The sequence below is a fragment of the Sceloporus undulatus genome, chromosome 7 (genome assembly GCF_019175285.1).
Source record: "Sceloporus undulatus isolate JIND9_A2432 ecotype Alabama chromosome 7, SceUnd_v1.1, whole genome shotgun sequence".
Taxonomy (NCBI): Eukaryota; Metazoa; Chordata; class Lepidosauria; order Squamata; family Phrynosomatidae; genus Sceloporus; species Sceloporus undulatus.
In genome coordinates, this window is record NC_056528.1 from 35,464,302 (window position 1) to 35,491,734 (window position 27,433).

Genomic DNA, 27,433 nt, shown 5'->3' on the forward strand with positions numbered 1-27,433 from the left:
ATGCGAGATGTTTTTTAGACAACGTTTCTTCTAAAGAGCAATAATGTGAATATGAAAGTAAAAAGGTGCCATTTTTGTCGACTTTTCATTCACTTTATTTTTGCGTTATTGCTCTTTTGCACAAACGCATCTGAAAAACATCCAGCATTTGTAGGGGGTTTCTGTTTATAAAATCCCATTTCTGCATGGAAATAGTCTAGTGTGATAAGGTCCAGTATTATGCTTTTCTGAATTTTGCAATTCAGTTTGCAAATCAAAAAATGCTTACAAACATACGTAACTTAAGGGAAAGTGTCCACAGATGTGTGACTATTACACTGGAAGGTTGGACTAGTTGACCCTTGAGGTTCCTTCCAGCTCTGTAATGCTATGATTTTTTTGAAAGGATGTTATTTGTACAATTGATCATTCATAGACAGTAATGTGCTATCCAGTGAAATCCCATCTAAAGACAGAAATCCTCTTGGTGACTTACACTGGTTTAGCCAGAGGTTACCCCATCACAAGCACTTTTGTAGGCATTATTCAAGGAGGTATTTATTTATTATTGTATTTAATAAATAAATATTCCTAAAAGCAATGATAATCAGGTTAGCAATAATACATAGGCAAGGCCATCTCTTTTTAAAATGTTGTTGTTAGCCACTTTAAGAGCCTTTTGGTTAAGTGGGGATTTTAATAAAATAAAAGAAAGTAAACATTTTGCCACAAATCAAAGCAACACTAGATTATGAATAAGTTTAACACTTTGATGCAAAAATACATTGCCCAGAAACAAGCAGCATGCAACAGCTCTGTCAATTTGAGCTAATTAGTATTCTCTGATCAGGAACAGTGCATGATATCTTTGGCTCTTTCTTTCTCTGTAGCCTGAGATTCTTTGAAATATATATCATTGCTATAACTTCATTATAAGAAAATACTGCCTCCAAATCACTTCCAGCCCCACCTCCTTCCCTCGTCCCTAGAATGGTGAAGTGTAGACTCAAATTGTCTGCATTGAGGAGTTCACTCTGCTTTTGATAATTAACTTTTGATCATTACTGACTTTAATGGCTCTAGTCTAATATTGTCATAGTCATCCTCCTCAATTACTTTAGCACTCATCACCTTTAATCTTTGAACAAAATGATCTCACTGAACCTCCATCAGCCTGACTCCTGAGTTGGTAATTTCTGTTTCTCATCTTTGCAGCTGAGCGTGATTTGTTTGAGACGTGATGTGAACTTTTGATTATTAATTTAAGGGATTTCAGACGCTTCCTTTTCTTTCCGCCACTCGTTCATTTTTTTAAAAATGAGGCGCAATGTATGCAAGTGTAGGTTCTACAAGGCTTTTTTTTCAAAAAAAATCATGATCATTAAATGATGCAGGAAGGGCATTCCTGAAAACTCTGGGGCAATCCCAGACTGTGTTCTCACTTAGGCTATTTAGGTTGTGTCTGGCAAACAATAAAGCTCCATCAGGCAGATTTACACTGGAGATCTGGCAAAACAATAGCTGAAAGACTGGAGGAAGAGCCTTGCACAAGGAGGTACAGAATACCTCTGTGCACAATGTCAATTGTATTTTAATTTTTTACTATGGCCCAGCGTGGTGTAGTGGTTTGAGACTTGGACTATGACTCTGGATAACAGGGTTTGAATTCCTACTCGGCCACGAAACCCACTAGGTCACTCTGGGCAAGTCACACTGTCTCAGCCTCAGAGGAAAGCAATGGCAAATCCCCTCTGAAGAAAACCCCATGAAAGGGTCGCCTTTGGCTTACCATAAGTCGGAAATGACTTGAAGGCACACAACAACAGCAGCACACCCTTGGAAACTTCCCTGCAAGCGTTCGGATGGCCTTCTGTGCTGACAAAGGTGTGGAGAAGACACTGAGACATGCACAGAACATAAGAATATATTATTTGTGCAGAATATGAGATAAGTCCAAAATTCAGAAGCAGTAGGTACTGCAGAATATGTCATCGGTGTATGTCTAAAATACTACATGCACACTGTATATAAAGACGTGCACGCACACACACACAAACACACAAATGTATATATATATGAGAATTGCCACGAAAATCTCCAGCAGCTTAAACAGCTTGATAGACTCTCTCGCCATCCTGCCATCCGTGCCCCCAGCTGTGTTGCTTAGCAACATTTTAATTCAAGAAGAATGGAAGGAGATGAAATCCCTGCAGAGAGGGAAACAGAAATAAGAGGGCCGTTGACAGATGATCTGAGTTGTTTCTTCTAATATACTGTGAAGATCACCAGCTCTTTTCATGAATGATAAATGGACTGTATACAGATCAATGGATTCAGCAATAAACTGGAACCAGGTTCTGTATCTGAGGCAGTGCAGGCTGAGCGGCCTGGATAGTTATTCATTTTGGAGATTTGGGAGTGTGTTTTCCTCCAAGGTTTAAAAGGAGGAAATTGATTGGGACATTTGGTCATCCTTTGCCCTTTTCTGTTGTTGGCCAGTCAAAAAGGGATAAGGAAAAAAGGGTCTGGCCCCCACCGAGATACATGTAATTTCTCCTGATATTGTTAAGATGGACAACAGCTAAGTTAGAATGAATTTTTCAGTTGTAGGAGGAAAAAATATGGATGCATTTATTGATTATCGAACATGGATACCCTGCACTGTCTTGAGGTCACACACAGTGAAGTTTTAGAAATAGACACAACCCCCAAAAAGATCATATGCACAGCTGTTTGTAATCAAAGTGCATTGGGTTCAATGAGCCATACTCCTGAGTGTTATTAGGAGTACTGCAGAAATAATGCAGTTTGACACCGCTTTAACTGCCATGGCTCATTGCTATGGAATTCTGGGATTTGTAGTTTGTTGTGGCACCAGAGCGCTCTGACAGAGAAGGCAAAATAGCTCACAAACTGAGAATTCCATAGCATGGAGCGATGGCTCAGTGTTAAATCCGTGTCAAACCATGATATCTGCAGTGCAGATTAGACCAAAGCCTCACATTGTGTCACTTCATATTGGATGAATGGATGGGTGGATAGAATTCATACACTGTCTTTCTCCAACAATGCGATTCATATATGAAGAACAAGAGTGGCCAGCAGTTCTGCCACTGTGGAGACAAGGAATCCATTTAGGATCTTATTACTGCTCATCCTACCTGCTTGAAGACAGTGGATCCACCAGCCATCCCTGACTGAAATACAAAAGTTCATGTACTTCTTTATGGGAATTCAATAATAATAATAATAATAATCATCATCATCATCATCCCATAAAGAACTACTTGAACTTTTGTATCTCAGTCAGGGATGGCTGGTGGATCCACTGTCTTCAAGCAGGTAAGATGAGCAGTAATAAAATCCTCAATGGATTCCTTGTCTCCACACTAGCAACCTCTGCACAATGCAACCGGGGCAGCTTACAACATTAAAATATACATTCCATATCCCACAATCCCAGCAACTGAAATCCCGCCTATGGAAATCTTATCATCTTTTATGATTGAGAAGGAAAGGATCTCATTACATCTTTAACGCTGAAGCCATCCATTGTTATAGTGCAATGATTCCACTTTACCTGCCATGGTTGCATCTTGTGGATGCAACTACATCCCAGGATTTGTAGTTCGGTCAAATGTTGTGGAGTTCTCTGACTGAAAATTTTAAATACCTCTCTCTAATCTGCAAACTTGAGGATTTCATCGAACAGAACCATGGCAGTTAAAGTAGATTCATAGTGTTATAATTGTGTAGCGCTATGAAAACCCAGCGCCAGGCCCTGAGATCGGACAACCCTAATAGTTGATTAATATCACTTTGTGATATAAAGCTTGGTGCCCACTGTCATAATTTTTTAGAGTTTACTTTTACTGCATCTAGTTCTGTTTCAGTTCCATCAACAATTTTAGATTAGGAACAGTAGTACGTACAGTATTTTGGCCAAATATTGCCAAGAAAACCCCATGACAGGTTTGCCTTAGGGTTGCTATACGTTGGAAATGACTTGAAGGCACACACACCAACAACAGCAACAACAACAACAACTATAGTATCTTGGTTCCATGACCTACCAGGTGTTACTGACTGGACTTTCAGACCATTAGTCAATTGAGGTATTTGATGATACCTTGCTGATTCCAAGAATCTAGGAAACGTTACATGTGCTTGTTGCTGAGGGGGTGGAGCTTCAGTGAGACACATCTGTGAGTCACTAGGGAGCGGAGCTAGCAGACGAGCTCTATATCACTCCTCCTTTTTCATCCAAGGAGAACTACAGAAGAGGCGGAGTTGATTGAGCTCACTGCCAGAAATTGGCGAAACATCAGGGGCTTAAACGTTAGTGTTTTCTGGAGGATATTTTTAGGAGGAAGCCCACAGTCCGGTTCCAGTAATTTTCTAAGACTTTTCAGTATGGACACTGACGGAACCACTGCAGTCACCTGCAACACTTGTGGGATGTCTGCCTTCTTGCCTACAAATGTGGAGAACTTCACATGCACCAAGTGCAAGTTGGTAACACTCTTGAATGAGAAAGTACAGCAGTTGGAGTCCAGAGTAGCTACACTTCAGCATATTAAGGAGCAAGGGGATTTCCTGGACACAGCAGAACTTACAATCTTGGATGGGTACCACACAGAGGATGATGCTGGGGCAGAAGAAGTCCCTTCACATAGACAGGAGGCAGACAGCTGGAGGAATGTCACACAGAGAAGTAGGCCAAGAAGGGATTGTTCTGGGAGCTTGCACCTAGAGAATCGATCCGAAGCTCTTTCCCTTATCAAGGGGGATGAAGAAGAGCAGCATGGACAGACTTCAGGGACAGAGCAGGGGAGCCTGAGAGTCCCACCCGAGGGAACAGTCGCTGCTAAGCCTTGGAGGAGGCGTGTGGTCGTAGTCGGGGACTCCATGCTGAGGGGTACAGAAGCAGTGATTTGTAGGCCTGACAGGATGTCTTGAGAGGTGTGTTGTCTCCCTGGGGCAAAGATCCACAATGTGACAGAGAGGCTGACAAGACTGGTCAAGCCTATTGTCCAATATCCCTTCCTTTTGGTCCACGTGGGAACCAATGATACTGCAAGACACAGCCTTCAGAACATCAGAAGGGATTACGAGGCACTTGGTAGGAAGCTGAAAGGAATGGCAGCATAAGTTGTCATCTAGACAACAGGAGAAGTCCCAGCAGACTGGAGGAGGGCAAACATTGTCCCCATCTTCAAAAAGGGGTAAAAAGAGGATCCCAACAATTATTGTCCAGTTAGTCTGACATCAATACCAGGAAAGATTCTAGAGCAGATAATTAAACAGCAAGTCTAGATGGCAATTCCGTAATCACAAAGAGCCAACATGGGTTTCAGAGAAAGAAGTCATGCAAGGCAAACCTGATCTCTTTCTTGAATTACCAGCTTGGTAGATGAAGGGAATGCTGTGGATATAGTATATCTTAATTTCAATAAGGCCTTTGACGAAGTTCCCCATGACATTCTTGCAAACAAGCTTGCAAAATGTGGATTAGACAAGGTAACTGTTACATGGATTTGTAATTGGTTGATCGACCGAAGCCAAAGGGTGCTCAACAATGGCTCCTTTTCATCCTGGAAAGAAGTGACCAGTGGGGTCCCACAGGGCTCTGTCCTGGGCCCAGTGTTATTCAACATCTTTATCAATGACCTGGATGACAGAATTGGGAGCATACTTATCAAATTTGCAGATGACACCAAATTAGGAGGAATAGCTAATACTCCATCGGACAGGATCAAAATTCAAAATGACCTGAATAGACTAGAAAGCTGGGCCAAAGCTAACAAAATGAAATTCAACACGGAGAAATGTAAGGTACTGCACTTAGGGCAGAAAAATAAAATGCACAGATATAGGATGGGGGACACCTGGCTGAATGAAACTACATGTGAAAGGGATCTGGGAGTCCAAGTGGACCACAAGTTGAACATGAGTCAACAGTGTGATGCGGCAGCTAAAAAGGCCAATGCAATTTTAGGCTGCATCAATAAAAGTATAGTGTCTAGATCAAGAGAAGTAATAGTGCCACTATATTCTGCTTTGGTCAGGCCCCACCTGGAATATTGTGTCCAGTTCTGGGCACCACAATTTAAAAAGGACATTGAGAACCTGGAGTGTGTCCAAAGGAGGGCGACTAAAATGGTGAAAGGTCTGGAAACCATGCCCTATGAGGAACGACTTAGGGAGCTGGAGATGTTTAGCCTGGAGAAGAGAAGGTTAAGAGGCGATATGATAGCCCTGTTTATTTGAAGGGATGTCATATTGAAGAGGGAGAAAGCTTGTTTTCTGCTGCCCCAGAGAACAGGACTCAGAACAACGGATGCAAGCTCCAGGAAAAGAGATTCCACCTCAACATTAGGAGGAACTTCCTGACAGTAAGGGCTGTCCGACAGTGGAACAAACTCCCTCGGAGTGTAGTGGAGTCTCCTTCCTTGGTCTCTTCCAACTCTACAATTCTATGATTCTATGATAAATGTATTGTTGGGTTACTTGATACATTTCTAATTGTGTCCCTTTTTGTAATTACACTATTCTTCTTCTATCTATGGAAACTTCATTCAAATGTTTTTTTTTCTTCTGATGATCATGAGAGCACATATTATGATCATGGTGTTCATGATTGCAAACTTGAAGACTAATCCATTGAAACCCTTAAAGCCCTCTGATGTGCTTCATGCTTCATTATAGAATCTCCCATCACTGTGTTCATTTTCAGTAGATAGAAATATGTTGTCTTAAAAAAAAAACGTTGGATTTATTTTTTCCCTGTCTGAAAGGTCATGATTGGTAAGGTTAGCTAACGGCTCTTTTGCTTTCCCCCTTTTTGTTATTATTTATAGACTGCAGAGAAGACAAAGCCTCGAAACATTCCTGTAAAGTAAGTTCTTTTCATATCCATTAAAGGGGGGGAAATCACATTTAATGAACTTCAAGCAAATGGGCACAAATAAAAAGTCCACACCAGGGCAATAAAAATAGACACTGTGACTCAGGTTACTCTATAGTCATAACCATTAAAAGAGAGAGAGAAAGAAAGAAAGAAATCAAAGTCTCTGATCAGCAAGGACAGGCTTTCGATTTTTCATGGCTCCTTGCCCCAAGTTGTCCCTGGTTTACATAAATTAATATGTGCCATCTATGAATAGCTGCTAAATGATATTATAATCACATTCAGTGTGGTGATCTCCTAGCCTTGAGGGGGAGTGAGCCCATGCTAACAAAGATTATGTTTTTTAATTGCAATCTCTGGGAAGGTCTGACAGAGGGGAAATAACACAGAGCATGTTAGACGCATGGGAATAATATTTTGCCCAGGTGTGTCAGGCCCTAGCCAGTTGCTGAAAAGTACCGGCACATGTGGAAAATGTTCCCATGTCTGCAAAAATACTTTAGCGGGCACTAGTTTTGAATGCATTTTGCAGGGTGTCCTCTTGTTGCTTCTGCTGATGTTGACATTGTGGATGTTGCTGGTCTTCTGCTCCTTTCTCTGACCCAGTGGAGCTTTTGTGTGGAGGAGGAGGAGATATGATGATTCCTCAAAGGATCATTCAGGCTGCTGCCACATTGCAGAATTAATGCAGTTTGACACAGTTTTAACTGTCACAGCTCCAGCGTATGGAATCCTGGGATTTGTGGTTTGTTGTGACACCAGAGCTCTCTGACAGAGAAAGTTAACTAATTCACAAAACTACAAATACCAGGATTCCATTGTATTGAGCCATGGCCATAAAAGTGGTGTCAAACTGCATTATTTCTTCAGTGCAGAAAGGTCAGTGTTACTACGTAAATAAGCCTTGGGAAAGGCATTTTAACCATTGAGAATGGTGGTGGGAGAAGACTTGCAGAAAAGCTGGAGAAATGTTCAGAAAGGCGCATGGTCAACAATGGGTCCTGTAAGAATCTCGGAGATTGCAATAGGGCTAGATTTAGTCCCACTGGCTGAGATTTTCCTACGCTGCATCATGCAAACAAGACTGAGTTTGGCCCCATAGAGCATACAGTCTAGGAGCCACACTGCATGTTTCATACCTCTAGTACTGCATGGACAAGAGCACTCTACTGGGAAATTCTAAGTCCCTCCCCAAACTAACAATCTCAAGACTCCACAGTTTGGCACCGTGGCAGATAAAGTGGTACCAAAGTGTTATAGCTGTCTGGTGTAGATCCACTCATTCTATAATGGGAATGCAGGTGCTGGATAATGCTCCTTGTTGTGTGTGCACTTCCATTTTGTAATAATCTTGGTTGCTGCAAAAACAGAAACTACACACACACTATTGTCATGACTGTAAAGTCTGATGAAATTTCATTACAGACCTATTTAGGCTTGAGACTTCAGGGAGTGGGAAGAACAGAGACTCTGAAGGCCAGCCAACTGACCAGGCGAGGTCTTCCTCTTCCTGACTCCATGTATAATTCATACTCTGTTACCTTTCAATTTGTACTCTTTTTTTCAGTGCACTCAAGGATTTTGTTTCAGTTAATTCCCATGGGAGTAAATTAGGCATATTAATTACATTCTGCTTGGTATTTTTGATGCAGTTTATTAGTTTACCCACCTGTGCAAAAGTTGCAGCTTTCCCCTCCAAGCCCTCCTTCTCAGAGTGCAAGGGGAGCATCCTTAATGAGATGGTTTTCGGCTGAAGGTTGGAACGTTTCATCCTCACAGCCCAGTTTGTGTCTGATTCTTCACTGTCTTTCTCTGCTTCCGGCGAGAACGGTATCAGGCCTGTGTTATGGAAATGGGAAATTATGCAAGGATACACCCCTATGGAGCTGGTGATTCCAGTTCAGTGGGACAGTGAGCCCACTCCAGATTCTGATCTGAAGGTGCTGAATTCCCATCCCCAAAATCAGTCTAGCATCTTGGATAGTTCCATAGAGGGGCTCTGAACGTTGGGGAAATTGAACTGCTGTATTTAGATCTGAGGTTGATTTGGCCACTTTTCAGGTGAAAAGGTGTCCAAAAACCAGATTGATTTCTTTTTTAAAAAATGTGGAGAGGTCTAGTGACTATGGCAGCCTATAGGGGACACATTTTGGGGTTGGCAGGAGTTCCCTTCAGCACACTGGCTGCACTCTATCTGAAGGGGTGCCAAAGTATGGATCATTCATTGTTCAGTTGTTGGAAAGGACTTGAAGGCACACAACAATATCAACAATAGTCTCAGAAATGCAAAAACTGTTTGTAGAAACGCACAAAAAAATTATAGGAATTTGAATCCTGTTGGCATCTTATGCTTGCACAGGTTCCCCTAGTTGGACATTTTCTTCTGATCCGGAATGGCCATATTTAAAATAAGATTGTGGAGACAAAGTTAGGAATGTGGTGCCATTGCACATTGATGCAAACTGATAGTGGATTGCAATGATTGTGAAACATTGCAATCCACTAGCAAATTCGCATTCTGCAGCTATCACATAACCCATGAGCATGAATTTATGACCAGTCTCCTTAATGTAAGGTCTTACAATAGCTGTCTCACCCAGTGAGGGAGAAAAAATACATATTTATTTTTTTTACTCTGATGTGCAAGATTGAGATAAACTAGTATTTACATCCTTAGTTTAGGTTCCCCCCCCTCCCCAATTCTCTGGGATTGTATTCCACACAAGCTGATGTGGAATGATTTTCCTGAGGGTGAGAACTTCAGAGTGGCAGAAAACTGTGATGGTAGAAGACATCTTTTTGTACAGGAAAAGACAGTTGCACTTGGCAAAGGAATGAAGGCTCGCCTTCTTTTTGTCCATGTGCGCACACTGTCACTTCTGTCATGTTTCCTAACATGATCAGATATTCCTTTTGAGTGTGATTGTTCTTCAACTGCACTCAGCAAGGTTTAGTATTTTCCATTGTCACCACAAGTGAAAGATGCACATATTCCTCTTAGCATATGTGACTTATCACATACATTTTTAAAAATGCAGCTCTCTGATTAAGACATATGTGATAGTATACTTCGGCAAATGTGGATGGCTGTTGGCTAAAAGCCACGCACTAATAAGCTGAATTGACTGTAACTGCAGTTGACATCTGCTACAATATGAAAAGAGGAGGGGGAGGAATGAAAGAAAGGTTCTCAGTTGTCATTAGTATAAAAAATATTCTTTGCTCTTACATGTTGCTGACATTCCGGCTGTCTGGCAGAATCAGATTTCATTCAGCGCTAAGGAATCGTTTAACACTAGATTTGAGTTTTAGACCTTGGGAGCAGGGTGCTTTGCAAGTTTGTGAATGAAAGATACTGTACTGTACTTCTTTGAAAGTATAGTATCAGAACTATACATTCCTCTGTCTTACATGTACGGTTAATGTTTCAACCACCCTGGTTGATCGGTGGAATGGATGGACTCTTCTGTTTGCCACCATTGTCCAAAATACAGTAGATGAGCAAAAAAGACAGGGACTTCTTGGAAATGGCATCATATGGTGGCATGCATTACTGCAAGAGACTCAGCAAACCATTTCTTTTTGTACTTCAACTATAACTGAAACTATAGCCTGAATCTTCTTGGTTAGTTCCATCTGTTGAATCACTTGTTGAATCGGAACTCGACACATAGATAATCAATTTAAGACTGACAGTGGGAGCCAGGATTGTGATTAAATAGTTTATACTAAATGTACTTATAACTATAAATAGAGAGAAAATAAGCTAGTGGAATTAGTAGGAAATATATCTAAAGAGAATTGTTTTAGTTAGAAAGACATAGAATGAAATGATTTACAATCTCTTGGAATATTCTGTCATCTGGGTGCATTTCCAAAAAGGTTGCTTTTTTTGTGCTCACCAACTGCATTTCTAATGATGGTGGGGGATACTATACCATATACCACTTTGATTATCATGGTTCCATTATATAAAATCCTGGAATTTGTAGTTTGATGTGGTACTAAGAATCCTGTGCTAGAGAGCTCCCTAATGTACTCCCCTGAACTATGGCATTTGAACTCTCTAATAGAGAATATTAAGTCCCTGGCCAAAATACAGGCCCAAGATTGTATAGACTGCAGCCATGCCAATTCAAGTGTTATCAAAGCATTGTAACTGTGTAGTGTAGATACACAGCCATGGGAAGGAAATTAGTGGGTATTATCTTTACTTTTTCTCTGGAACTGGAGGTTATAGTAATGCAGTTGCTACTGTTGGTGAAAATAGTAGCTCTGTAGCTTTTTTTCCACACCTAAAAATACCGTGGCCAAGATTCTACATCATGGTCTACATTTCATAACTTCACAAATTCGTAGCTACATTGCAGGTTGTGAAGATGCACATCCAGGCATTGGCAGGAGTGTTCCAATGCACATTCAGCACTCCTGATGAGCATAAGGCACTTCAGATGGCAGTTCTCATGTTCATTGGGCACTTGTGTTGCACATTGGAAACGTCTGGTGTGCATTGGAGACTTCTGATGTGCATTATCATCATGCACTTCTCCTAGCCTGTGTCCAGATGCACATTGGGAGTGTCCTGGTGTGCACCAGTGCTTATTGCACATTGAGGGCATGGTGCATCAGTTGCTCTACTGCCTATGATTGTACAACAGATGCCTGTATGCTATAACATCCACGGCAATTCCTAGTTGAATACAGACATTGCAAAATTGCTCAGTTCTATTTCCCATATGTGTAAGTCCACTAGTGAAGAAATCCAACGCTGAGTTTCTGCCTATGGCTTTACAGCTATAGATAAACACTTATTCTTCTAAGCTTCCCTGTAAAAGTTCAAAGACCTGTCAGTCGAATTATTCAGTTGAACATTGCTGCCTGGTCCATATTCCCCATTCTCAGAGGCCAGTAAAGAGCTATGACTCTTTTTAATAAAATGATTTTGACTTCAGTGAATTGGGAAGTATATTTTTTTTAAAATAGGCAGCTCCAAGAAAGGGTAGCTCACAAAGTCCCTTGGGCAACATTATAACACTTTAAGTATAAGTCACTCATGTGTAAGTCACCTATTGACGTATCATAACCCCATGAATTTCGTAGGGTTTTCTTAGGCAAGGAATACTCAAGAGGTGGTTTTGCCAGTTCCTTCCTCTGAAACATTGCCTACAGCACCTGGTTTTTGTTGGCACTGAACTACAATTCCCAAAATACTTTACAACTGATCATTTGTCCTTGGGCTGATAGAAGCTGAGGTCCAAAAGCAGGACCATGGACCTAGTTGGGCCATTATTGTCTTACCCTACCCTCTTCTATTATGGCTATGGATGAAGGTTAGGTCAGTAGTATTGAAACCAACTACAGCTCTGACAAGACCTAAATAAGGCCCCAACTCATTGGAGAAGCCAAGAGCTAGCCCCCTCAGGAAACCTCTAGTTCCATATAGCAACCCCATGAATTTCATAGGGTTTTGTTAGGCAAAGAATACACAGAGGTGGCTTTGCCAGTTCCTTCCTCCAAAATATGCCTACAGCACCTGGTTTTCATTGGTAGTCTGCTATCCATGTACTAATCAGGGCTGGTTCTGCTTAGCTTCCAAGATCAGATAGATCTGGTACCTTTATGGTATTTAGACAATAAGTTACTCAGACCACCTCCTAATAGTACTAAAATCCTGCCCTTACCAGGGCTTGGGAAAGTTACTTTTCAGACTACAGCTCCTGACATCCATCGGCCAGCACAGCTAACTGAAAGGTGCAATCCAAAACATGTAAATATCTCCAAAACTCTGTTCCTCACTGAAATGGAGACTGTAAGTTGCAAATACCTTATATTTATTGCCTAGAGACTTATGTATCCCAGCTCAAGTTCCATAATGAAGAAAAACTAGGCTATCAAATGAAATAAATAATGGAAGCCTGCCTGTATCATAACCATAGTTTCTGTCAGCTCCAGCAAATGCTGAAAATGACTCTGGGATGTTAAAGGTTAGGGCTAGAAGGGAATTATAAGACACAAGTTTTTTAAACTGTTTGCCAAGAAAAATATTAAATTCCTTTTGATTGTATCACACAAATCCCTCAGCACCTGTTTCCTTTTATTATTTTTTAAATGTAAATTCTGACTTTTGCAAAGCTCATACAATTCAGCTATCCCCATGTGGCTTTATTTGAGCTTGATTGTCTCTTTAGATCTTTCCCCTTTCTTTGCAGTTTCTTTCTGATTTAGTCCTGAATTGTCACAGCTGCCTAAAGATGTACTACTCTAGGCATAAAATAATAACTCAATTTCTTTATTTCTTCTTCGTCTTTCTTCTTTTGCCTTTATTGGAGGGATTTATTCTCTCAGCGTATTTTGCAAGGTACATTTTTATCAGGCTGGAGATAACCACCTTAGGAAAGTAGTCATTGTTGGCAAAGTCCAAGCTGGCAAATCGACTGTGCTTACCCCAGTGGGTATTAAAATTATATGTAGCCTACAGAGTAAAGATCTATTTCAAACAGCTGCCACTTTGCATGCACAGATATGTAGCCAGATATGTATCATGGTGTCCAGATATGTACCACTGGCAAAAAACAACAACTGAAACATGGAATTGCTTGTACTATTTCCAACTTCCCTCTCAACAGTTTGCTAGAAAAGACCACATAGGATACAACTGAGGATATATATATATGTGTATGTATGTGTGTGTGTGTATTATATATCATTTTTTATTATTGCTTTTCTATACACAAAATCACATATTTCAGCAAAAACATCCACAAATAAAATAATAACACTATTAAACATAAAACATTTAACTACTAGACCCTATATGTCTAAACAAATACTATTCTAAAATACATATAACATATAACACAAACTTCCTACCACCTGAGTCTTTCTTGTTGTTTAATCTGCATATTCTTCTAACTGCTAACTCTACACTTTTTAATTCATCTCCACATTATGTACTATCAAATCTCTTTCTAATTATCCTTCTTTATCTTATTTCGCTTGAGTAAACACCTTATCTCCCAAATTTATTTCATGATCTTATATACTCTCTTTATCATATTTCTTTTAATGAAACTGTATCGATACAATTCTTTAATGTCCATATTCAATATAGACAAATTCATATACCATTCCTTATCTTTTGATTATTGTGTCTTTCCATCTTTTTCCTAAGTATTCATAAAATGAGTCCCATTCTGTCTTCACCGTCTCTTCAGTTTTGTCCTTCATCCAACTTGTCATAATGTCCATTTCCGCCGTCTCATACGTTTTAAACAGCCATTTGTCTATTTTTGGCACTTTGTCTGCTTTCCAATGTTTGGCGTATATAATCCTGGCACATGTCAATAGATAGAATAACACTTTCCCATGTTTCCTATCTACAGCTTGTTCGGTCATTCCCAACAGAAAGATTTCTGGGCTAAATGATATCTGAATCTTTAGTTCTAATGTTAATATTTTGTACATTTCTATCCAATGTGTTCTTGCTTCCTTACAAGACCACCACAAATCCTAGTATGAGCCTATATTATCTGCGCATTTCCAGCAATTTGGTTTTGGTGTTCTATACATAAAAGAAATCTTTTGGGGTGACAGATGCCATCTGTAGACCATTTTATATACATTGTCTTTTAATTCCTGGCACACAGTATATTTCATTTTCCTACCCCGCATTTCTTCCCGTAAGTGATATTCTATACTGTGCCCTATGATCCAACTGAGGATTTCAAAAGAATGAATACTTGCTATGCCGGATGCTAGGATTTAAACAGGTCCAGAATTTGGCCAAAAAATAATAGAAATATTCAATTCAATTTTTATTACCGCTTAAGCCAAAGGCCATTCGCATGATTAAAATGTAAAACCGATGACAGACATTCAGAATTATAAAATGCTCCATCAAATACTTAACATCCAAATTTTATACGTTAAACATAATAAAATTCTAGACAATTAAATAAAACAACATTAAAAACAACTTCAACGTTTAGATAAGATCATCCCCATGACTGCTATTACCCTTGCCTGAATTTTGATTGCTGCTGAGGCAAACAGTGAAACCTTATAAGTTACCTTAGAATCAATATCAGACAGGAGATAAAAAAATCTTTTCAGAAGTGGTATTAGACTGTAAATTGGACAGAATAGATCCCATAAATTTAGCTCTTGGATCAGTATATAGTGAGCAAAAAAACAGATAATGAGGCAAATCCTCGATTTCTGGAGCTCCACAAATACATAAACGGGAATCCTTAGTTGTGTGTGAATATCTGCCATTGATCATGGCTGAAGGCATTGTTTGGAAATGAAGAGCTGTAAAAGCCTGCCTAAGCTTTGGGAATGTAAGCTTCCCTAGATAAACAGCCATCTGATGGTCCAATTTATATAATCTAAACCATTTGGAAAATTTTGAATTGTTAATAGCCCGTTTATCCAGATACACATCATGGTTAAAAATGTATTCATGAAGCTTCTCTCTTGAATTCCAAGTAGAAGGATTTTCAGTTAAAGCAGGATATGATTCAAGCAGCCTATGGCATCTTAAACTCCAGAGTTTGCAGCTTGGTAAATGTTGGAAACACAACTTAGGGCAAACTTTAACCGGAGAATCTATTACAGATCTCCAGTAGTTAAATAAAGTAAAATGAATACGAGCTCTCAATTTTAAAGCTGGTGCAACCAGATGACCCCCTGCCTGGTTGTAGAATCTAAGGATTGCTCCAATAGATCTCACAGTCATTGCTCTACTAGCTTCTATGTGGGACTTCCAGGAGAGGTTTTCTGTAAAATAGATGCCAAGATACTTAAATTCTCAGCATTGTTCAATCTGATGACCATTAATAGATCAACGAAAATCAGAGTGTCTTTTCCCAAACATCATCACCTTTGTTTTATTGTGATTGATAATAAGCTTTTCTTTAGAGCATAATACCTCAAGCTTGGAGATTAACCTTCTCAGACCTATACGTGTGAGTGAAATTAAAACCATATCATCAGCATATAACAGAACAGAGATCTTTTTTGACCCAAGTGTAGGTGGAAAAAATTCTGGGCCAGAAAGTGTTGGAATGATGCCGTTCAGATAGAAATTAAAAAGTGATGGTGCCAAAAGGCATCCTTGTTTGACTCCTTTATTTGTGGGGATAAGGTCGGTTAGTGAACCAGAGATACCAACTCTTATCCTTGCTGTTGTATTGGTATAAAGTTCCTTGATCAGAAACAGTAAGTGGTTATCTATATTAATATTGGTCAATTTATGCCATAACAGGTTTTAATAGAAATAAAAATAATAATATTTATTTCTTACCCAACTCTTTCAGTGGAGGTCTGATGGCCCACAGTTTTCTTCCTTTTTTCTTTTTCTTCTCCAGAGCCCCTTCCACACCACACAATTATAGAGCTATGATTCTACTTTAACACCCATAGCTGCATCTTGTGGCATCCTTGGATATGCTATTTGAGGAAGGATTCTCAGCCAGATGGCTGTATTGCCTTCCCAAACTACAAACCTCAGGAATCCATAGGATGGAACCATGTCATTTAAAATGGGATCATAGTGCTATTAACTGTGTGGTATAACAGGACCCCAGGAGAGTTAATGCACTTTGGGAAAGAGGCAGAAAAAGGGGAGTTGGGAGGGGCAAGGGTCACAAAAACAGCTTTGAGGCAGACATATGGCCCCAGACGTATACTTTATGAACCCAAATTCTAAATGTTACAGACAGCACACACAGATATGCTGTTTCTGGCAACAGACACATACAGGCCGGAATCCTGTTGTTTAGTCTTAATGACAGTAAAGCCATTGGATCAATGGCTTCATGGTGAGTCAACGTATTGGCAGGTTACATTGATTCACTGGGTTTACTCTATTTGGGAGTAGCAATAGTCTTTAGGCCACTTTATTTAGCATCATGTCTAATTTAGTCCTCAGAAACAAACCTTTCACCATTGCTCAGTATTGTCTTTTCTTCAGAGTGTATCAAATCACTTTTAAAATTGCAGTATTGTTCCTCCATTTAGTCAGCACTTTGTGTGTGTGTGTGTGTGTGTGTGTGTTATAACAAGCTTTTATGTGCTTTAAAAGGCTAGCAATTTCATTTCACCAACCTTTCTATTTATGTCTTTGTGCAAATGTTAAACAACTTTTGATTTATTTATATTTTTTGTAATAAATGATTTCAGAAATGTATGTAGATTTCCCTCTCCTTTCCCCTACCCTTCATTTAGGGTCAATTAATATGAAAGAAAGAGGAGCAAACTAGCTAAATGTTTCAGAGGATAATAGCGCTGCAAGGTTAATTTTGCTGTGTGCAGCATTTTCCGACGATTGAATTGCCTCTTATCCTCCCTGCAGGGTAGCTCCTGTGCTAGCAATAATTGAGGCTGATTTTATTGGAAAATCACCTCTGGATGAGAATCATACTCTAGAGGAAACAGTGTATGGGTACAAATGGGCTTTTTGGTGCCAGAGCCGTGTTGGGCTGGCCAGCATAGCTCCAGTTCCCAATCTGTCTGTGCATTCATGCAACAAATTCATTAGCAGCCCTTCTGGCGGGAGAGGAGAATCACCATAGTTGGAACATTGGCTTTGGAATTGTTTTTATTTCCAAACATCAACACCACCCCCCAACTTGTCGGATGAAAAGTTTAGTGTTGAACCCTGCTTCCCAACAAAAAAACATTTTTAAAATACATTAATGCTGGCAGGAATGGAGTATATTTTCTCCAGACAGTTCCTGCCCAGCAGTGGCACAATTTTGGGATTATTTGGGGATAGGGAGACATTTTTAGTCCAGGAGAAAGCTTTTCTTCCCCAAGAAGAAGTAAATTGCTCTCCGCATCCCTATTGCAAAGGACACGCTGCATACATAGTGGCGATTCTCTCATAGTGGGCATAGTGCAGGCTGCAAACCACATAGGTCCCATGGATGCTACCTTTATGGCCATGAAGGCCTGAACCAGTAAAATAAAAATAAAAATTGACATTTTTGAGAATTTATTTGCCCCCAAACTATGCAGAATTCCCCCCTCAAATGTGAAAACATATTTTTAAAAATGCCACCAATCTCAAAAGCAGCCCAGAAGTCCATTTGTGTACCTTCAAGTTGTTTCTGACCTATGGTGACTCTAAGGTGGGCCTATTGTGGGGTTTTCTGGGGCTGAGAGTGTGTGACTCACCCAAGGTCACCCATGGATTCCAATGGCCAAGCGGGGAATTGAACCCCTGATCTCCATAATCCTAGCCCTATGGTCAAACCAGTACACCATGTTTGCTCTCCAGCTGTCCATACTACCCCCTACTATCTCCATTTTTCTTGGCTGTCCCTCTCAAAATGGAGAGTGATCATCTCCTGTCTCCATTTTGAGAGAGACTGCTGAGAAAACTGAAGGTATTTGGCTTGGTGGAGGGTGGCTTGTCTGCATTCCTAGAGGGATTGGCCCCTGCTCCTCATGCAATTATCCACCTGTGCCTTATACTGTAGTATAAAACAAATATGATGTGGAAGAGAATGGGTTTGGATCACATCCATTAAGTTTGCCCATTGGTTATTCTGCATAAATCATCTTCTTTTCATGCCTAGGTTGACCCCTGAGAAGAACCCAAGGACAGAGCTTGGGAAGTTTACTTTTTTGGATTAGAGCTCTTCAGATCTGCCACCAGCATGGTCAGTGGACACACTAGCTTGGGGATTCTGGGAGGAGTAATCCAAAAAAGTCACTTTGGCGCGTTACAGACCGCCGAATTGCGGCGGTCTGCTGCCGCCGCTGGTTCCTGCAACCAGGAACCGCAGCAGCCAAACAGCGCGGTTCCCAGATGCAGCAAAGAAGGAGCATGAAAATCACGCTCCTTCCTGGGTCCAGGATGTGACGCCGCGAGGTGCTAGTTGCGCACTCACAGCATTATATCCGGGGTGTGACGTGCGGACGCAGAGTGTCCGCTATGTAAAGATGGCGGCCCCCATGGGGACGGGCGGCACCATCTCTTACGTGCTCCGCACGTACTAGGGTTGGGGGCCGTGAGGAAGAGACGGCTCTTCCTAACCCTAGTACACGCAGAGCGCGTACTATGCACACGTTTATAACGTGCCTTTGCCACATTTTGCCCAAGAAAAATGAGACGCACAATGGATTTACTGTGTCTTACCTCCCATATCACATTAGAATGTAGCTAGTAGGAGAGTAAGGGAAAGACTGTGCGAACTTTATATCTCAACCAAAGAGAAACTCAACTATCTGCTCCTTTTGGAGACACAAAAAACCAGGAGACATGTTTCCATGTCTGTTGAGGTCCAGAAAGCATGTTGCTGCCTTTTTTAGTTCAGGCACAGCTAGCTAATTTCCCAGTGAGCGTTGGTGCGATCATTGCATTTATCAAGTTCCTTTTCTCAAAAAGACTGCAGAATCTCCATCACATCAGTGTGAACTCCTCTCCCTTCATTTCATTTCCCAGCAACCAGAGTTGCGATGTGTAGCAACTCCTTCTTAGTCAAGCCAGATTTGTATTTCAAGTTGTTGTTGTCGTTAAAACATTGGGCAAAATTGTCAGAGATGTTTGCAGGAAGAGCAAAGTGCATGGAGAAACTTTTCCCTCAGATCCAAATCATTGTACATTGGCAAGAGATGTGTGAGACCTTCAATGAAAGGTTGTGCACTCTTCAAAACTATTCTGGGCTTCAGCCAATCGGTGTTGATACCAGATTAGCATTTCTCAAAAGGGTTTAGATGCAAGCTGATGCCATCATGTTTAATACCCCTCCTAATAACAACTGTCTTATAGCAAATTAGAATTCTGATATTTATGACTGGAAGTGGATCATTATTATTCTAGTACCAAAGCCACCAAAGCCATTGGTGCTCCAGATTTAGCCAAAGAAAGCATGATACTTCCTCAGTATTAAATATTCTTGGTGAATATCATTTTCTTGCTAACTTAGGATTCTTTACAATGCAACAAATGGAATTACTTCTATGAGAAAATAAACTGCAAGTGTCTAAGTATCTTCTGTTCAAACCATATTGCTTCAATAAATACTTCTTTAAAAACAGGATGAGCTTTAACCAACTATCAAATGCCTGTAATCCTGCAATTACTCAAAACAGGGGAGAAGAGTGATGGCGAATTTGTATATGAGAGCTTTCAAAGCCTGTTCTTAACCAAGCGTGGCTGTTGGTGCCGTTTTCTGTGTTGGCTATCCATCCCATGCTTTAATGTCTTGGCAGTTGGCTACAATTTTGTGGGCTTATTTTTTCTTTCTTCATTGCAAGTGAGGTCTCTCATTTATGCAGCCATCATAAGTTTTGCCAACATGGAGTACAGATCGATTTGTGTTCATTAGAGCACAAAATTAAAATTTCATTGCAGCAACTCTAAACGTGTTGACTCAAAGAAGTCAAAATACTTTTTGGTGTAAAATCTTGGATTAACTGTCATTGGCAAGTTTTAACTTTATTTTCTCTGCTGTGTATTTTTTTTAAAGAAATATATTTCTGGAATTTCTTAATCTCCCCTTTACACTTCCCCAGACAGTTATTTTTTTGTCCCTCATTCAGATGTAAGCAGGAGATGCTTATTTTGAAGGATGAGCTGTGGTTTTGTACAGCTTTAAAACTCCTTAATAACAAGTATTGGTTGCTTGTGGGATCGAACAGACAGGCCAAAATAAAGCTGCTTTAGGTCACATTCGAGGTATGCTGTTTAAATGATACACACATCTTAAGAGATCCGAAGCTGCGCCAAAGCCACGCTTCAGTCTTTAGGATTGGAGCGTGGCTTTGATGCTGATTCCGGCCTCTTAGGAAGCATGCATCATTTAAAAGGCATACCTCCAAAGTGACCCAAAGCAGCTTTATTTTGGCCTGTCTGTTCTGGCCCCGTGAATTGTTTGTTTGCTTCTTTGTTTTGCACAGCAACACAGGTGCCACCAGTATCAGTTTCCAGGCAATGAAATTGGCCCCTGGACTCACAAGTTCAATCACTGGTCTAGTGGAACAAGAGTCATTTTTACTAATATATACCTGGGCATAAGTCCACCTGAAATGTGAGAAGCCTTATTTTTTAAAAAATTAAACATCCAAAAGATCGGTCTCTTAAGTGTTTATTGGATGGTACTGGTATTGCCCATTCCTGCCCCTTTCTTTCTCCCTCAGAGTTGATATGCAAGACAAAGCTCGCAGCAGGCTTTATGGTGCCCCAAGATTTGCCATTCCATGACAATTGTCCCATGTTACTATTCCTCCTTCAACCAGAAGCCCAGCTTGTTCAAGCCCTATGCACTTGTTCCAGAATGTGTTGAATCACATCACAAAGCGGGCAATGCATTAGTCTCCCTTGTTCATGTAAGGTGAGGTTCCATCACTCACCTCACATGGAAAGTCTGCCCAGGAAAGTTTCTCCTGAGACAATCTCCACATAACTGGTAACCCTAAAAAAATTGGAACAGTCCTCCATGTGTATGCCCTCCAACATTTCACAGTTGAAAACCAAGACACATTTGGCCAAGTAGCAACAGAGTATGGCCAAGATGGCAATGGTTATTAATGAGGAAGAATGCTCAAGCCAAGTTTGCTTTTGCCTGAGCCTACTGGGAAGGGAAAGATTCTTCCTCCTCTCCCTCTGTGATAATTGAATACAAACTACTTTTCATTTTGAGTTCAGTTGAAGTAAGTCAAGGATGAAGGGGGAAAGTGAAGGAAGAAATGGACATTTTTAAAGCAGTTGAAAAAGTGGGACAATGGAGGGTTCACTGGGACTATCCCTGTCAAATTGGGGCAGTTGGAGGATAGGCATGTGTAAAGGAAGACCTCCTGTACAGACTTATCAGTCTGCATATGAGGACTGGAAAGGAATGTGGGATTAATGTCTTTCATCTTCATGAGTTGAGTCTCCACACTTCCTGAACAAGTGAATGGGCCTTCAGAAAAAGCAGAGGACACCCAGCATGAAGGCTATTTGTCTGATCCCTGCAGCTCTTGATGCTAAACCTGAACTGCAGAAGTAGCAGCAACATCCCTCTTCTTCCTCAGTATTTGCTTTTCCATCTGCCTGCTTCTCATCAGTGTAAACTATCTTGTCTTTGTAATTCTGAAGGGCTCAGGTTAGGAAGAAGTGGCAGAATATCTGACTACCTCCATTCAACATTTGTTCAGTGAGCGCTGTGTAAACATTGGCTTCTTCAGCCTCTTTCCCCATAGCCTGTAATTTAAACGTCAGCTGGCATAAATTAGTAAGGTGAAAAATCTAAATATGCACCTAAAGCTACTCTCAAAGGAAATAAGCAGATGAATACATGCTGTGACAAATGACTGGGATGGATAAAATATCAACACGCTTTTCCCCCCACGCAGGTTACGTATAAATCAAGGGAGGTGCAGAAAAGCCCTTTAAGCTTTTAAGATTTATATAGGCTGTTTGCACTTTAGAATTCTCTCACTTATAGGGGAAAAAACAATTTCAAGGGCTTTTAGTATGGAGAAGAAAATTGGCATATCCAGGCAATGCTCTTCCATCAAATGGCATCAGTGCTGAATTCATTCCTGAATTAATACGCTCATTTGTAAGGGAGAAATCTAAGAAATGGACTCAGAGGGGAAAGAGTGCTGGCTCTGAACATTTATTTATTCTAGAGGAAAGGTGTCCATTAAATTATTGTGAAAATACGGAATTAGAAGGGAAGGAACCGCAGTGTTGGAATTTGGCAGTTGCTTGAAGACACAGATGGCCCAACAGCTTTTCCAGACTTTTGATATCGATACTAGCCTTAACAAGCGGCTTCATTTCGTGTCTTAAACTTATCCAGAATAACCACATAAAAACAAGGCCTTGTATGTTTTGGATTACACTATCTCCCTTTACTACTAAGAATAGAGGACTTTTCTTGGTCCAATGGGTCACATAGCCATTTTTTCAGCTGGCAAGTAATGAAAATGAAAATCTTTTCCCCACACTCTCCAAGAAAAACAGGTCAGAGATCCAGTGGCAGCCTGGTATTACTCTGTGTATTTTCCCCAAAAAATATTTCCCTAGGTATTTTTTCCCTGTAGGAATAAAATGTAAGAGTAGGAACAATTTGGCACAAAGTCAGGCCATTTCCTAAACCAAGTGGGACCTCAGGATGAGCTGAGAGAGATGCTTCTACTTGGGAAGAAAATTATCTCAATACACTTCATCCAGTTTCTACTCTTTATCTTTTTCCCTATAAGGAAAAAAAGGAGTTGGGAGGTCATTTGGGGTTTTTTCTTAAAGACCCAAACCAACACCAGGTTGCCCCAGTGTCCTTGACCAAGTTGCTCTGGCACTCTGTAGGAAATGTAAAGGACGATTTGGCCCAGTGGGATGGTGCTACCAAGAAATATTGTCATCACAATAGTAGAAATGGCTTCCTGCTTGGCTTTGAAGGAGGATCAGACAATTTGATTCAGAGTGGGACTATCGATGGCTAGCTGTCATATAAAAATGCATATTGCCTCCATTACCAAAGACAGCCTCCGCTGGACAGAAAGTTCTTTACAGTGGGACTGCCGCTGCCAGAAAGGCCCTGTACCTCATACCCCAGAATCATGTCTTTCCTCATGAAAACCAAAGAGCAAAGTTCCTATAAAGCTTGGACACGTACATATGGGTCAAGGCAGTTCTTAAGGTAAACTGGACATAGGCCACTTAAATGGCACTTCTGCATAACTATGAAGAGATCTTGAATTCAGCAGGGCTTACTTCCAAGAGTACATAGAATTTCAGCCTTAGGTTCACTTTCATAGGAAAAGAGGAAGCTGTACTGAGTTACAGCCTTGGTCTATCTAGTCCAGAGTGGTCAACATTTGCTGGCAGTAATGGATTTCCAGATTATCAGGCCAGATTCTTTTCTAGCCTTGCCTGGAGATCGTTGGTCATTTTCCATCCAGGTATTCATCCAACCTAATCTTGTTTACCTTCTGAAATCAGTCAGAATTCAAAGTATCCAGGTGGCATGTAATCTATTTCGTGTAGACATCGCTGACCTTACAGATCGCACCGTTTTTTTTATTCATTCCTTCTGTACCATGAAACCATGCTGAAATTGGCAAAAAGAAGGTAGCTATATATTAAAATCTAAGATCAGTCATTCAAAAGAAAATGGCCCAAAGCAAACTCATTGGACAAAAGCCAACACTTTTTAAATTTATTTATTTATTTTATAATAGTGACTGTGCAAAATAAAAGTGTCCCTAGTTAGTTTTGGCTTCATGTCCATCCTGCAGGCCGGATATTGCTGGGGAAATGCCTTCGTTTATTTAATATCCACCAGCAATTTGTTCAAACTTTACTCAACCATCCTATATAGTCACATCAAGTGCCTTGCAAATGTGCCAAAACCCACTCACATGGTTTGGAAAAGAAGGTTTCTTTCATCTGTCACTCCCAGAATCCTCCAGCCAGCATGGCTTCTGGGATTCTGCCATCGGTAGTTCAAAAAATAACTTTCCCAAATTCTCCCGATGTAGTTAAATTAAGCAAGGGTAAAATATAATATAGACAGATGTTAATGAAAGTATCTAAGCTTCCTAATATACATCCATAAATATTGTCTACACATCCTGCTACTTTTAAAGTATATAACAATTTGCATTTCATGAGCCTTTCTGACATAGACTCCTGCAAGGATTCCCTTCACTTTTGTTAACTTTAATATAACTATGTTTTAATGGCCCTTAAGTTATAATATAGAAGTGTTGAATCCACTGGTCATCTCTGGTCCAAAACAGAACATCTGGATGTGCAAAGTGTGTCTTAAAATATTGAAATGCTCATCTGTAATTACTTACCTATTTGCTGTTTTGCAGAGAATATCCTGAGAAACTTTTGGGGCTGTGTTTTCTAGACTGCATGTGGCATGAAAGGATAAGGCAAGTAGAGGTAGAGGGCATGAAGGTGGCAGCAGGGAGGATAAGAATGGGATGGAGACTGGGCATAGCATAGATATGAGATGTCTGTGTATATATTAAAGCGTTGCATATACATGAGTTGTTTCCTAGAAGTATAATGAAGGTATAGAGCAAGGAGGCTCAAAGTGTGGGTTATGGACCACGTGCCTCCCCCCAAGAGCCATTTTTTGGTCCGCAAGGCACCCTAGCTTTCAAAATATTGTTCCAAAATGCCCTCTAGGATGCATAGGGGCATTTTTGCCCAATTTTTTTTTGGGGGGGGGGGAGAAGCCAGAATAAAGTACATCAGAAGGTAATGGGTCCTCTTTCATTGGAAGTTTTTAGAAAGATGTTAAATAGACATCTCTTGGGAGTTTTTAGATAGAGGTTGGATAGCCATCTCTTTGAGGGGTGCTAGCTGTGAAGTCCTTCATAACATTGAGCTGGATGGCCCTCATGGTTCCCTCAACTCTTTAAATCTAAGACTAGTGATGCAGTTTACACAGCTCTGTCCTCCAAAAAAAACAACAGTGAACGGTCATGGGGACTGAGCAGAAATGACTAACTTCTGTTCCCCTCTTCACACATTCATCATGCAAAATAATAATTATCATATGCCCTTAACTTATAGAAATGTGAAGTTGGCTCCTTTAAGGACAACTTCATTGAAAAGCTTATCTTTTTTAAAAAAAATAAAATAAAATAGCTTTCCTCCCACTAGTGTGTAAAAATAATGTATTCATGCAACATGGATTAATGAGCTACTCACTCATCTATGTGTTGTAGCCGTTTCCGTTTGAGGATCTGTGCACTTCAGAGTTTTTGAGGATGGGAGCATGGACCATACAAGCTTCTCTCTTTTGGGGTGAAGGGGGAGATAGTTTATACAAATCTTGATGTAAGAATAACCTGATTTAATAGGTGCTTTACCAAATAATGCAGCCTTTTCAAACCAAAGGCAAAAGCATCTTGAGACGAAGGGAAGGATTGCGGTGGTGGATTGTCATTGCTGCAGTGACATGGAGCTTGAACTCTGAGTTGCTAAAAGGGAAACAACTGGAGGTGAAGTGACGTTATCAGATCAACAGCTAAGAGAGATGATCTTGGCATCTTGTCAGGATTAGAGGGGCAAATGTGGCTGTCAGGCAGCTCAGGGGAAGGGGGGCAATGTATCTTTTGCATGCCTGAACACAGACCCCACTATCTCTATGCTTGCAGTGGGCTCTCAATCTCCTTATCCTTCACTGGGATAATAGACATGAATATTGGTTTTTATTTTACCTTTGAATTACTTGGTTTGGCCAGTGCTCTTTTTAAACATCAAGATGATGGGGAGTGTAGCCAGATGTTGGGTGTACTCAGGTCTCCCAAATAGCCAGATCCCTGCTAGAATGAAATACAGCTGGCCCTCTGTATTTTTTTTAAAAATCCCAAAAGCAAAGCTTGATTTTGCCATTTTATATAAGTTCTAAATCAGTCTGTAGCACTGGAGACTCTTGCCTATTTGTAAAAAAGGAGTCTATCTTTGTCTTTTTAGAAGGTTTGTTGCCTGAGTCAGTAGTAGCTTTGGAACGCTAACATTTCCCTAGCTTCATATTGCAATCAGAAGTTAGAGGATAATATGCTCATAGTAAAAGGGAGGTTGACAAAAATAAGATGAAACTGCATTTAAAACAAAAACAAAAAACAAAGTTAACAAATCCAGCTGTTTAAGTTTAAACAAGCTCATAAAACCATAATGAAGAGAAAATAAATAAATAAGGGAAACCGTTTCACTATATCATTGTATATAACGGGACTTGAGCATCCACACATTTTGGTATCCACAGGGGCCCCTGAAATCAAACTCAGTGAATACCATGAGCCCACTATACAGAACTATGAACCTCTATTAATTTAATTTAATTTCCCAATATGGGACCCAAGGCATCTTACAGCATTGTTGTTGTTGTTAATTGCCCTCAACTCAACCTTGGCTCATAGTAACCCTGTGAATGAGACATCTCCAAGACCTCCTGTCATCTACTTCTTTGCTCAGGGCTTGCAGGCTCAGGCCCATGGTCTTCCTGACTGAGTCTATCCATCTGGTATGTGGTCGTCCTCTCTTTCTGCTGCCTTCTACCTTTCTTACCATTATTGTCTCATGATGTGGCCAAAGTACAATAGCCTCAATTTAGTCATCTTGGCTTCCAGGGGGAGCTCAAGCCTAATATGTTCTAGGTCCCATTTGTTTGTCTTCTTGGCTGTCCATGGTATCCTCAACACTCTTCTCCAGCACCACGTCTCCAATGAGTTGATTTTCTTTCTTTCCACTTTCCACCACTTGTTTCCTCAGGGCGCCACAGGCTCCGAATATTCGAGCAGTGGTGCCATGAGATGTGTGGAGGACTCAACTTTTGACATTCCTGCCATTGCCACTCATTTCCCCAGAGGGCTGTAATGCCCTGAAGAGACAAACGACAGCAATGGCAGGGTGTGTGTGTGTGGAAGCCTGCGTCCTCCACATTCCTGCTGCCACTGCCACTCATTTCCTTGGGAGATATTATTTATTTATTTATTTATTTATTTATTTATATCCCACTCTTTTCCCAGGACTGGGACTCAGAGCGGCTTCACAGTATTTTAAAAAAAAAGTACAATAAAATA

The 27,433-nt window shown here is 40.5% G+C and overlaps 1 protein-coding gene across 6 annotated transcripts in view; it reads left to right on the forward strand.

The window, feature by feature from the left end:
- Positions 1–27,433, forward strand: part of AFF2 (AF4/FMR2 family member 2) — a 436,989-nt gene that overhangs the window by 312,021 nt on the left and 97,535 nt on the right. For 5 of the 6 annotated variants that reach the window (XM_042478423.1, XM_042478422.1, XM_042478420.1 and 2 more), the window contains one exon: positions 6,840–6,877. The exons of the other annotated variant lie outside the window; for it this stretch is intronic. In XM_042478423.1, coding sequence (XP_042334357.1) covers positions 6,840–6,877 — 38 coding nt within the window. The remainder of the gene's footprint in view (positions 1–6,839; positions 6,878–27,433) is intronic. 6 annotated transcript variants of the gene reach the window in all.